The sequence below is a fragment of the Acanthaster planci genome, linkage group LG12 (genome assembly GCF_054643075.1).
Source record: "Acanthaster planci isolate LZ-2023a linkage group LG12, COTS_SCS, whole genome shotgun sequence".
In the NCBI taxonomy this organism is placed as follows: Eukaryota; Metazoa; Echinodermata; class Asteroidea; order Valvatida; family Acanthasteridae; genus Acanthaster; species Acanthaster planci.
The window spans coordinates 11,436,114-11,448,279 of NC_141788.1; the positions used below are offsets into that span (position 1 = coordinate 11,436,114).

At 39.1% G+C, this 12,166-nt stretch overlaps 1 protein-coding gene across 1 annotated transcript in view; it reads left to right on the forward strand.

Annotated features, from left to right (window-relative positions):
• The window catches only part of LOC110980179 (dynein axonemal heavy chain 2-like), a 281,550-nt gene that overhangs the window by 26,746 nt on the left and 242,638 nt on the right, over positions 1 to 12,166 (forward strand). The window contains 4 exon segments of the mRNA XM_022236585.2: positions 5,976 to 6,214; positions 6,955 to 7,146; positions 9,867 to 10,004; positions 10,441 to 10,548. Of these exon segments, the coding sequence (XP_022092277.2) occupies positions 5,976 to 6,214; positions 6,955 to 7,146; positions 9,867 to 10,004; positions 10,441 to 10,548 (677 nt within the window).

Consider the following 12,166-nt stretch of genomic DNA (forward strand, 5'->3'; position numbering starts at 1 on the left):
AAAGCTGCTATTACATCACCTTAAGCCATTTGCAAAGGTCATCTTGCCAGAATCACAATGCAGTGTTGGGCCCAAGCGCAGCACCATCGACATGGTATTCACCTTGCGGCAACTCCAGGAGAAAGCCATCTAGCAACAACAACCACTCCTCATGCTCTTTGTTGATTTTCAAAAGCATTTGACACTGTTGCAAGGGAAGGCCTATGGCACCTCCTGGTTAGATATGGGATTCCTCCCAAGTTTATCTCTCTACTGCGGCAATTTCACGATGGCATGTTTGCCCAGGTCCATTCAGGTGGCAAGGTCTCGGAACCATTCTCAGTCTCACATGGAGTAAAACAGGGGTGTCCATTGGCACCCACACTTTTCACAATATACTTGTCAGCAGTGCTTGAGTTAACAAACCAACACGTAGCAGAAGGTATCTACATCCGCACTAGACCGGCAAAAGTCTTCAACTTAGCCCGTCAAAAACCAAAATTTTCTCATCACTTTCTGTCAATTTTGTGCTCTTTTTTCGTGGCTTATATTTTTAAAAAATTATTTCTAAGGTGCTTTAAAATACATCAGTCAAAAAATATACTGAATTCTCCTTCTTGTTGAGAGAAGTTTGAAATCAAGTCCTCTATTGTAAACACTTTGACGTAAAACTTTAAATGAATTCAACTCCATTTGATTTGCACTGGTAGCCAACCAAATGTCCACCATAAGGACATACATGTATTATGCCTAATTATCCCCATATAATCATTTTTATAAATCTGAAGGTGCTAATTTTTATTTTACATGATCAAAGTCACTCTTTTAGAAGTTTTGAAAAATGACTGCTGAGGTTGCTTTTTGGTCCATTTTATGAAGAACATGCCATTTGCAAAGTTTTCACATTAAGAAAATCCTTTCCATACATAAAATTTAACTTCACAGTGATCCAAGTTATTTTCTACTTTACACCTTAAGCTCAGTTACCTATAATTTCAGTTTACAATGCGTTTGATGAATTTCTGTCTGTATGTTTTCTAGCTGCTTTTAGTATTACTTGTTCATTCATAGAGACTCCCACAACATCTGCAAACACGACACACACAAAATTGGTGCCTAGCGAATGTAATGTATGAAGTGAAATAAACTCTTAAATGATGGTCAGCCGACCATCGTGAAAAAGAGAACAACATTTCTGTTTTCTCGATAACAGTATTCTGAGTGGAAATATTTTACAGACTGACTGAGGCACTTGTGTACTTTCTTTGAAGTAATATATTTTGGGGTTATTCGATAGTCGATTTTCAGGATTTTACCAATGGTGTACATGTATACCACCTTTAACACATTCTTTTTCTTTGTCCATGTTTGTAGTAGAACATTGACCGGATGGCACTACCATACATTCCACAAAAATATGCCTTGCCTCTTGTCAACAAACAAATTACACATTGTAGGAAGTATGGAGGTGGGTTTCCTATTATTGTGTAGAAAAATCTGTTAGACGTAATAATATTTTGTCCTTTCGCCCAGCCTAAACATTTTATACGAACAACCCATTCCATCTTTGGAAAATTAAGGTTGGACTTCCACAACACTGATGAACACACTATTTCTTTCTGAATTTAAAATATCTCAATCCAATTTGTCAGTTTTTTAACTGCCTCTCACTTTTCGATCCTATTTTGATTTGGAGCTTTTCCTTTCATTTTTCTTCCTTTGATTTAAAAAATGAAATTAGCAGAGTTTTAATGCAAAATTTGGTGTACTTTCCTAGTAACAATGAATAAAAAGCTCGGTCTCTGTGTTTCTCTACTTTAACAAAGTGGCAAAAAGTCACATTAGTAGGGCAAAAATACAGACATTGTACTCAATCTCTGCACAAGTCTGTGTGTGCAAACATTGCTTGTGAACTATGTTGTACATGAACACCTTCGGGAATGTTGAAATGTAACAAAATCTAATAATTTTCTTCAAGCGCTTTTTTTTTTTACAAAATGACAAACAATATGTATGAAAAAACAAAGATCTCTGGGGTTTTCTGTTTTTAGTAGTGAAAAACTTTAATGAATTATGCTTTAATTAAAACAACATATTAAGGAACAACTGATGCAGGTTTTAAGTGCCGATCCGATGTCTGATGTTTTAATTTGAACATTGGCCGATGTCCGATCCGATACGATTTTTTTACCGACAATAACTGAAAACGCAACCTTAACAGGATGTAGGCCTACTAATAACTCAAAACCAGTGTACTTCATTGAAATGTCAACTGTCAGTTCACATTACTGGTAATAGGATTAGTTTTTTTGCCTTTACTGTCACTGAGTTGAGAGAATTGTGTACATTACATTGCCGCTCGCATGATACCAATAGTGCTCCAGTGTATTCAAACCCAACGCACGCGGTTATTATTATGTTATTATTATTTGATGACGCACAGTGAGATGAAATCTTATCCTTACCTGCTGGACCAACTCCAGCCAAGCTGTGTCCCGTAGCCTCAGATCTCGAGCATCTTCTATAGAATTCTAGCAGTATCGGGGAGAGCCACCTTGTGCAGCATTGCCTCCTTGCCTTCACAGTCATGCCGACCTCATTGATATGTGTCTCCAGTGACCTGGGAACGGCACCCAGTGACCTCACAGCAACTAGAATGACGTTCACCTTGACCTTCTTAACTTACAAAGTTCCCTCACCAAATTGTGGTACTTTAGGACCTTCTCTTTGCTTTTCACCCTTGCATCACTGGGCACATGCACATTTACAGTGTGATACAACTCTTTGTGTTCTACAACAACAAGTCAGTCTGAATGTTGAAGTCCCAAGAACGTTCACATCCTCAGATTTCAGAACCTCCGAAATGTGCTCCCAACACTTGTCCTTGAGTTCAATCCCCTTGAAGGTCCTTGATCTGTCCTCAAGCCAACCCTCTCGGCAACGTGTTGTTTCCCTTTTGCCTTTGACAGCTCGCTTGTACCCCACGTATCCCATTACGTATCCCATTACAAGAAAGCACTTGCATAAACAAGACTTAAGCTCAGATGTACCATTCATCTTAATTGGATCTAGAATCTTCTTAACAGCCCTTGTGGAATCCGTCAACTTTCTTGCAACACAACACAGTGCACGAATGCTATTTTTGACCCTTGATAACACTACCTCTTCAGTTCTCTTCCGTATTCTATCCTCTTCCTTTCAAGTTAGTGCCATGATCCACCCCTGCATGAATCCTGTCATCTGATAGGCCTCTGTCTTCGTTTGCAGCAGTCACATCCCTGCTACTAGCTTCTGAACCATCATCCGTATCCTGAAGACTCTCCATTCCATCATTTCTAGGGGTATCATTGTCAGATCAAACCTCATTCATTAAGATGTGAAAGCATCCTCTAACCCTGGCAAAACCCCGACCCAGACCATCTCCCTCTTCATTTCTTCAATTTCTACAGCTGTTGAGAGCAGATTTTTTCTTAATTTTCCTGACCTGATCTGCCAGACACTGTTCAGTAATTTCCAAAAGACCCCTTTCCTTACAGAGTTAAAACACGCATCTCCCATATCCACTACATTTGTCACCCTGTTTTCTTCCTTGCTTTACTTTCTCTGCATACCTGCCCTGATTCTACAATTACATGTGGTCTAAGCAGTGTGAGTACCATCTGAAGATGTCTAGGTAGGCATACCATCCAGATTGCTGAGGTCTGGCCTCTAACATGGCCTCGACTTCCTGCTGAGTGGCACACATTATCATCACACTGGTGTGGGAAAAGTTGTGAAATAATCAAACAGGGAAAATTACATACAGATGTGATGCATTACTAACCCTGCAATTTGTCTCAGTGCAGGTTGCTATGAAGATGTTCTGAAGGATGCAGATGGTGCACACATGAGATCGATACACTGTGAACAATGAAAGTTCAAGAGTGTAAATAAAAAACCCCAAGAAGTCATTAAACGCTAACAGTCACAATATCTTCAGTGACAAGTGCCAAAAACTTACTCAGTGGAGGCTATAAAGTGTTAACTACCACCTTAGATCATATCTTTGCAATGGATAGAACAAATCCTTGCTTGATAAGACCGCCGAAGAAAAGCAGTGCTCTGTGTCTGACCATGATAACACCAGAAACAGAAACAATAGCATATTGCTGTTGTGCTCTCTTGGCCAACACACCACCAGTAGATGTGTAAACGTCGGTACGTTACTCTATACATGCACCCGGCTGGCTGACCTGGTGCATGCAGATAGAATTCAAGGCTAGTGTACTGGTACTATGGTTGTATGCATATCTTGGTGTATTGCTTGAAATCTCAAGTCTTTAATATACGTTTTGGTAAAATACATGTAAGTTTCAGTAGTGAATTAATTCCCAATGCCTGATGTGATGAGGGAAGTCATGGCTGATATCTGGAACAATGATGACTGTGTCCATCTTTCAACTTAATTGGAGTTACTTAATTAAAGTCTCGAACATCAGCATTTTTGATGGACATGAACAACCTGTTGAAATCCTAGCCAATAAAATATACCGAGGAGTGATAATTTTACACAGATTTATATGTTGTGAAAGGTGATAATATTTACATGTACACATATTAAAACCATAATCACAAAATTAAAAATACCTCTCACAATTAATCGGGTCCCGAAATCGGCAGTCATGAACTTCATTCGATTCTGTCATAAGTGTAAAAAAAATTGACGGCAAAAAAACAGCTAGATAAATCAAATCGATGTACATGCAAGTTTTAAAACAGTGCAAAAAAGCACCCCCAAACCATCATCCTTTTACGACTGGACCGATCACATTATCTTCAAGAACGTTTCCGAAAACTATAGTCCAAAATACCGATCTTGGCAATTTTGCGGCTTCTGTCATTATCTCGTGGTGCCATTAGACACATTAGAGAAACATTTTGCTGCATCGTGGCCTGTTTGACCTTTGACATTAACCCAGATAGTGCACCCTCTTTTTTATTCAATATTCATGAGCCCCTCCACGGAATGGTGACGTTTCGGGATATTTTCCTTCGTATAAAAGTTTCTCAAAAGACAATCTGTCGTTCTAAATGACGTTAAAAAAAAAAAGACGTCTAAGACATAAGATATAGTTCATGATAAAAATCTAATGCTTACAGAGTTGTTAATTTTAACTTAATTTTCAGTGGGTATATCTCCAAAATAAGCTGCAAAAATGAACATCGAGCATGGAAGTTTCAAGCACTACACGTTACAGCATTTTCAGCATTCTCGAACGTCATGCATTTTTTGTCAAAATTCTCAAGCGTCATCAATATTCTGTCAAATATGATGTTTGCAATGAACATATTGTACTCATTCTACATTTTTGATGCTGCCAAACCTAAAGATAATTTTAGGTACAACCTGGCAGATATGCTGGTTTAGTGAGGGTGATTATAAACGACAAGAGAATGAAGAGAGCCAAACTTTTCTCTTCATTTCCCGTCAATTTTGTGCTTTTTTTCATGGCTTATATTTAAAAAAAATTTTTTTTAAAGGTGCTTTAAAATACCTCAGTGGAAAATTATACTGAATTCTCCCTGTTGAGAGAGGTTTTGAAATCAAGTCCTCTGGTGCTAACACTTTGACGTAAAACTTGAAATGAATTAAACCCCATTTAATTTGCACTGGTAGCCAACAAAATGTCCACCAAATGTACACAGTATGCCTAAGAATCGTCAAATAATCATTTTTATAAATCTGAAGGTGCACCTTACATTCCTGTACTGTTCAACCATGCCTTTCATGCAGTCCCCTTTATCCAGCCTGCAGCATTCTGTTTGCTTGTTTGTCCTGTCCACTTGTCATTTTGCCTTTGAGAAAGATTCTGCTAGGATCGAAATGTCAGTCCCTTCATATTTTGAGTTTTGAAAAATGACTAATGGAGTTGCATTTTGGTTCATTTAGGAAGAATATGCCATACAATTTCATTGTAAAAATAAGCAAACTGTTTTCATTCTTCTTTTCTACCTAGCTGCCATGGTGCACTGGACAAGGCAAATTAAAGAAGTCCTTGCATCACAGGATGCCATTGAAACCTCAGAAAACTCTGGCCCTTTGGAGGAAATTGCCTTCTGGCATAATCGTTGTGTTGATCTCTCTGGAATCAGTGAACAGCTGAGAAAAGAAGGTGTGCTGAGGATCCAGACAATCTTAGAGCTTTCAAAGTCATCCTACGTAGCTTCATTTAGAAAGCTTTCAAAGCAGATCCAGGTAATGGAATAACATTTTTAAATATTTTTATTCTCAATAAAAAGTGCTGTCTGTTGCTACTGAAGTATAATTAGTAGTCACAGTAAGAACACTACTCTAAACAGCTACATTCTTCCTCCAATTAATTCCTGTCAATCAATTCCTGAAAGTGGATTTGTAGTAGTAAGGCCACTAAAATTTGAAACTACAGGAGCAGTGTCAAAAATAACACATTGCTGTACAGCTCCGGTACCACTCACAGATATGTAAACTATTCATGAATGATTTAAGGTGAGTAATTCTTTGCGAATAATTATAATAATAATAATTTATTCATTTATAAAGCACAAATTTCATATAGATATGTTCAAATGCGCTGTACAATGAAGACATTAAGCGTGGAACAATGAATACATTTAAACGTGATTGAGCCGATGGCATACAAGGGCAGCCGCCAAATGACCCACATTCACCAACATCAGTAAAGGGGAGACAGTGAGAAGCAGTTACAGTTTTAGAGGTGGGAGGAAAATCCCAGAGGAATATTCTGGGTAAAACCCACAGAGTCATATAGGGACTGAAAACCCAATCCACATGTGGACTGGGCCGGGAATTGAGCCCGGGACCACAGATGTGGAAGGCGAGGAAAGAACTACCTTGCCAACCTGACTCCCCAAAATAGGCACAAGTTCTAAAAATATGTTTGTCATGACTTCGAAATATTTTTCCTTAATCAGTCTTGATTTTATATTTGTATTTAGGATGGCTCAGAGCAGGCTCAGAGTAACTTGAAGTTTCTCTCCACTCTGAAAGAGCCGTGTGAAGAGCTGTCTAAGGCCAAACCAGCAGACATTCCGCCCATGTTGGCTAAGATCATCAACATGATCAGAATGGTTTGGGTCAACTCCAAGCATTACAAGAGCAGAGAGAGACTTACTGGCCTTTTCAGAAAGGTATGTATTCAACTCATGTTATTCCTGGCCTGTTTGTTTCACACAGATCTGGAAGATGTTGATCAACCCCAACCTCTTTCTGATGGTGTCAAGTAGTGCACCCAATTCTTGGCCCAGGCCCACATTAAGATGCTTTTCGTGATTTCAGGATTCCCTGGTCTGGCCAGTCAAATCACAATGATAAGGGGAGCCCTGAAGGGCTATCTCACACCTTATTGTTTGTTCAATGCAGTTCAGTCACTGTAGCTCCGTCCATCCTATGTACAGTCATTTACATGCATGTCACAATATGTTTGTTGGGGCAAGACCACAGCATAAGGCTGAACAAAAAATAGTGGTAGTTCCTGTTGAATGGGAAAAAAAACTAGGTTTGTTAGGTGGGTAATATCTACCTTTTTCACTCTAAATGCTTTGGGTTAAAAAACGTTAGGCTGAGAGATGGTCATTTGGCACTAGAGAGGATGAGAGAAAGCCGAGTGTTTCATTGCTCTTTCTAGTAAACTTGCCAGTTTGAAATAAAAGCAAGTATCTTATGTATTAACATAATACATGCCAATAATGCAGAGTTTGACTTATTTTACTATGTGTAATGTATAGTATATACCATACTATTTCGTAAGATATGCTAAACCAGATTGGTTTGGCAATTTCATGCAAAACCACTACCAACATGAGTCACACAAAATTATACAAATCTTTGGCAAATATGCACAGAAGCAATTAAGACAAGGTCAAATGCTTATACACAATTGACAATTTTTCCTTAAGCACCCAATTACAATGGATATGCAGACTTGAGGATCAAAGGTCATAAGACAGAGAACAATCATGAACTCAGGTGATTAACTTGAATTACAAAACAGGTGATTCGGCTTCTAACAAATTTGTCTGTGTGACTTGATGAATCCTTGGAATTATCCCCATACATTGATCCCACCCTCCCATTTGTGCCAAACAAGTGCTGAATGAGGGACTTGCCAAGCACCCACTCCCTTTTCCCGATGCAACAACCAAGGGCAAATTCTGTTCTCCCATCTTCTCTCTTCTCCTTTTCCCCCAAATATTATAAGCACAACAAAGTCCTTTGTGGCCCCCTCCCATTTACTAGTTCACATGTATATACCTGTTAGCACAATGGGTATATGCTTCCTAGCCACCGCATTCACGAATGGCAATGGGCCCTATCGAGGGGGGATGGGGTTGAACCTAAGTCTGGTGAACCGAATGAGCCAGCTAACTATCTAGGGCGGGTAGTGGGTAAAGGAGAATGGAGGGGTTCGATGCAAAGAAGGACAGTGCTGCAAAGATTTTGTCGCAGAATAGCTTGTTGCCTAGGGGTGATAAATGGATGTCGTTGTGGCAATAAATGGTCTGCTGGCTTGGGTTAATGGTGTGAGAATGCCTAATTGCATGAGCATTGCCCAATTGTTTACGTACCATACATGTATGAGCATACTTGTTCAGGGCAGCCATGTTCTGCCTGCCCTCCCCAGGACGCTCCTCCCCATAATAAAATAGACGAGGTAAAATGCCACACCATACAATGCATGTTTGGGGGAACATGTGCAGACCCTGTTAGCCCTCCTCCAATCGCCCTCGGATCTCCTTAACAGGAATGGAAGATAAATCATTAGTCCCTGGGTGGATAACGGTAGTATAAGGGACCGGAGACTGTTTAAGCTCTACCCTGACAGAGGGGATCATTGATGAGATCTTTGCTCCCCACACACCCTGCCAGGTGAGGAGAACAGATGAAGGTTCAAGTGAAGCATACTTTCTGTTGCTGAAGACAATACTGTTGCCAATCAACCAGGTGTGAGGGGTGCCTGCGGAATGAAGCATAAACAAGGACATAGTAAGAAATGAAAAGAGTGGGCCAAGGTTTGTAGGGAAGACGTGGGTGGAACATCAATTAAGGGCAGCTTACTGCTGGACTGTGCATGCAGAGGGGGAGGACTTTATTATTATTATTGTAAAAAGATGAAACAGGCAAGAATGAGAAAAGCATAAAAGCTGTAAGTTGCCATCCAGCAACCCACACAAACCTGCCGTGTCAAGTAAAAAACACAAAGAAAAAAAAAGTCATACATGAGATAAATCATGATCCAATGAAAGAAAGAAGTTATTTGCCTTCTCTTTGAAAGAATGGACGTTGCCAGCTTCACATATCAAACCATCCAAACGGTTCCAAAGTACAACTGTACTTGTGTGGTTGTGTATGTGGCATCTGGGCCTATAGTGAATGTATGGTGTGTTTACAATGTCATGTACGTATACATGACATGTAGGTCTTCACGACGACACAGACTTGATTTCACGTGCTTCAAGACTTGCACCGGATGTAGTTACATCAAATTCCGGGATCTGAACTGGATCTCATCCTTCTTGAGAGGAGGATCAGATCCCGGGATCAGGATCTGATCCTGCGTTGCATTAACTTGTGACCAGTACAGAATGGTCCCTGCCCTCAAACCAGATATCACAAAAATATTATCACAAAAATTAAAGATATGCTCATGTCCACTGGATTTGTGACTAAAAGACTTTTTTTGAGCCCCTACCATATACATGTAACTTTCTTTGAGATCCCATATGCGATGATTAAAGACAGACACAAACAATTTTGGGGAATTATGACTTGAACTAGTCTGTGGAAGAATAAAACTTCCTGTATTAATTCACATAAATTCATTTAGAATGTTGTTATATTCTACATGTAGGTGAGCAATGAAATTATACATCGATGCTGTAAGGAAATTTCACTGGAGAAACTATTTGATGGCTACGTAGCATCATCCATGAAAAGTCTCCACCAGAGCATTGACTGCTGCAAGGCATGGAAAGAAACCTACTCATATGTAAGTCACTTGGAAAGCTTGAACTTGAAGAAAAAGGACTTGAAATTGGTTGGGTAGTAAAAATTGGAAGAGATGAGCAAAGTTGCACTACATGTGCTTTGTGTTTATCACTGACTTTTTCTTGAAGCCCTTCCTTCTGTTCAGCGAACAAAAAAAATTGTTAGCCGTGATGCCTTGATTTGGCTATTGTCAAGAGCATGTTGGCACTGTTTCTGCTGTTATCAACACATTTTATGGTTACTGCAGTGTTAGTTTGCGACCACACATTTGAAAGGCTCAGGTCTATAGGAGATGTGTAAGTATCTTTCAGATCGTATATTCTTATTGTAAATTGAAGCTTGACAAGATTTTTTGCCATTTTCTCAGGGACAAAGCACTCACTTAAAAGTGCTTTTTTTTTAAGAATTGCATAAGCAGTATTTTTTTTTAATTTTAGGTAAGACAGATGCATCACAAGTACTCCTCAGAAGGATGGGTATTGGACCAAAGCAGTATCTTTGCTCAGGTAGATGCCTTTGTTCAGCGTTGCAAAGATCTCCTTGAGGTAAGGTTCTGTACTGTACTACATTTCAACTTATGCCCTAATTAAATTTAAATGGGTGAATTTACATTTCAGAAGCCTGCCAATTAATTGGAATTACTTGCAGGGCATTCAATTCTCAGCTGTGTCAAGTTTGGGGTTTAAAATGCATTACCCATTAAACGGGCCAATTTCATAGAGCTGCTTAAGCATGAAATTGGCTTAAGCCCGAAAAAAAAAACTTACTTGATAAATCTGATAACCAGCCAAAACTCCTTGTATGTATATTGTTTTGGGATCGTATTTAGCTGTTTTTTGGTTGCATGACTATCAGATAGAGTTTGAGCTGGTAACCGTTGTTTATTAAGCAAAGTTTTTTCCTGCTTAAGCAAATTTTGTGCTTGAGCGGCTCTATGAAATTGGCCCCTGTAGTTTAAAAGACCATAAGCAGATTGTAAGTTTAATGCAACTACACCTAGGCAATACACTCCAAGAACACCGTAATTTTCAGAATATAAGCCACCTGATGTTGGCAAATTAAGATTTAAAGTCAGCCACTAATGCCATCGTGCTGCATGCTAAAGCACTTACACAGCATGTATAGTATGTAAATAGTTCCACTACACGTGCAATCCTAATAAAAGTAAGCAAAATGCGAATGAGTATCACCTTAAAAAGTGAATTTCAGTCCTCAAATTTAATAATTTTTGCGGGCTGAATGGTTGTCCTCCGTAGGCCGTGCATCAGCTGTTGCCCTTTTTTCCCAGCGGCCAGCAAAAGTTATGCGGTTGGGACGTACAATAAAATTTTGATAACTCAAGGTCAGTTAAGTCGAAAGATCGTTTCATCTTGTAGGCCGACTATTTCTTGCCAAAAGAATAGGCTTTTTTGTAAACAAAAAAATTCCCTGTAAATGTCCACAACACTACATCCGGTTATCTTAATGTTTTTGTGATGCCGATCAAACAACACACTGCTAAATTGCTTCAAAAATATAAACTCAGCCACGAGACCTTGGTGAGTCATCACATCGGAGCTACTTGTGTTGCTTGCATGCTGCACGAGTCATACGCTCTGCATGCAATGAAACCCTGTTTTCAGACTAGCCTGACTGCTACCGCAGACCCATTCATGGACAGTCCTATCGCTGACTCTTTGATAACCACGTGACCACAGGAAGTGTTGTCCTCAGAAAACCCAAGTGTAAAAAAACGTGAAATTCTATCATGCTGAACACGATCGGCAAAAAGACAAAGATCTGCCACATGAATGTATACCAAGGAGGCTCATTTTTATTTAACAGTAGAAAGATATTTTTAGGTTACAAAAATAAAAATCTTGGTAGAATTATCATTCGTCTGCAAAAAATACACAATGAGAGTGAATGAAAAGCTGGAAAATAATCACTAAAAATTGTTGCCAAAGCAGAGCAATAAAATGAAGTTTAAAATTACGTACAGTGTAGGCACATTTCATGTACATGTTATGTATTTCATGACTCAATGACTCAGGGAATTCCATTCAAAACTTAAAATTCGAACAAATCAAATATTTATTTATTCTCTGAGTTTCGAGTTTTCATATGTAAACGACAAAATGACAACCAACGAAAACATGACTGTGCTACCTGCATGAGGTACAG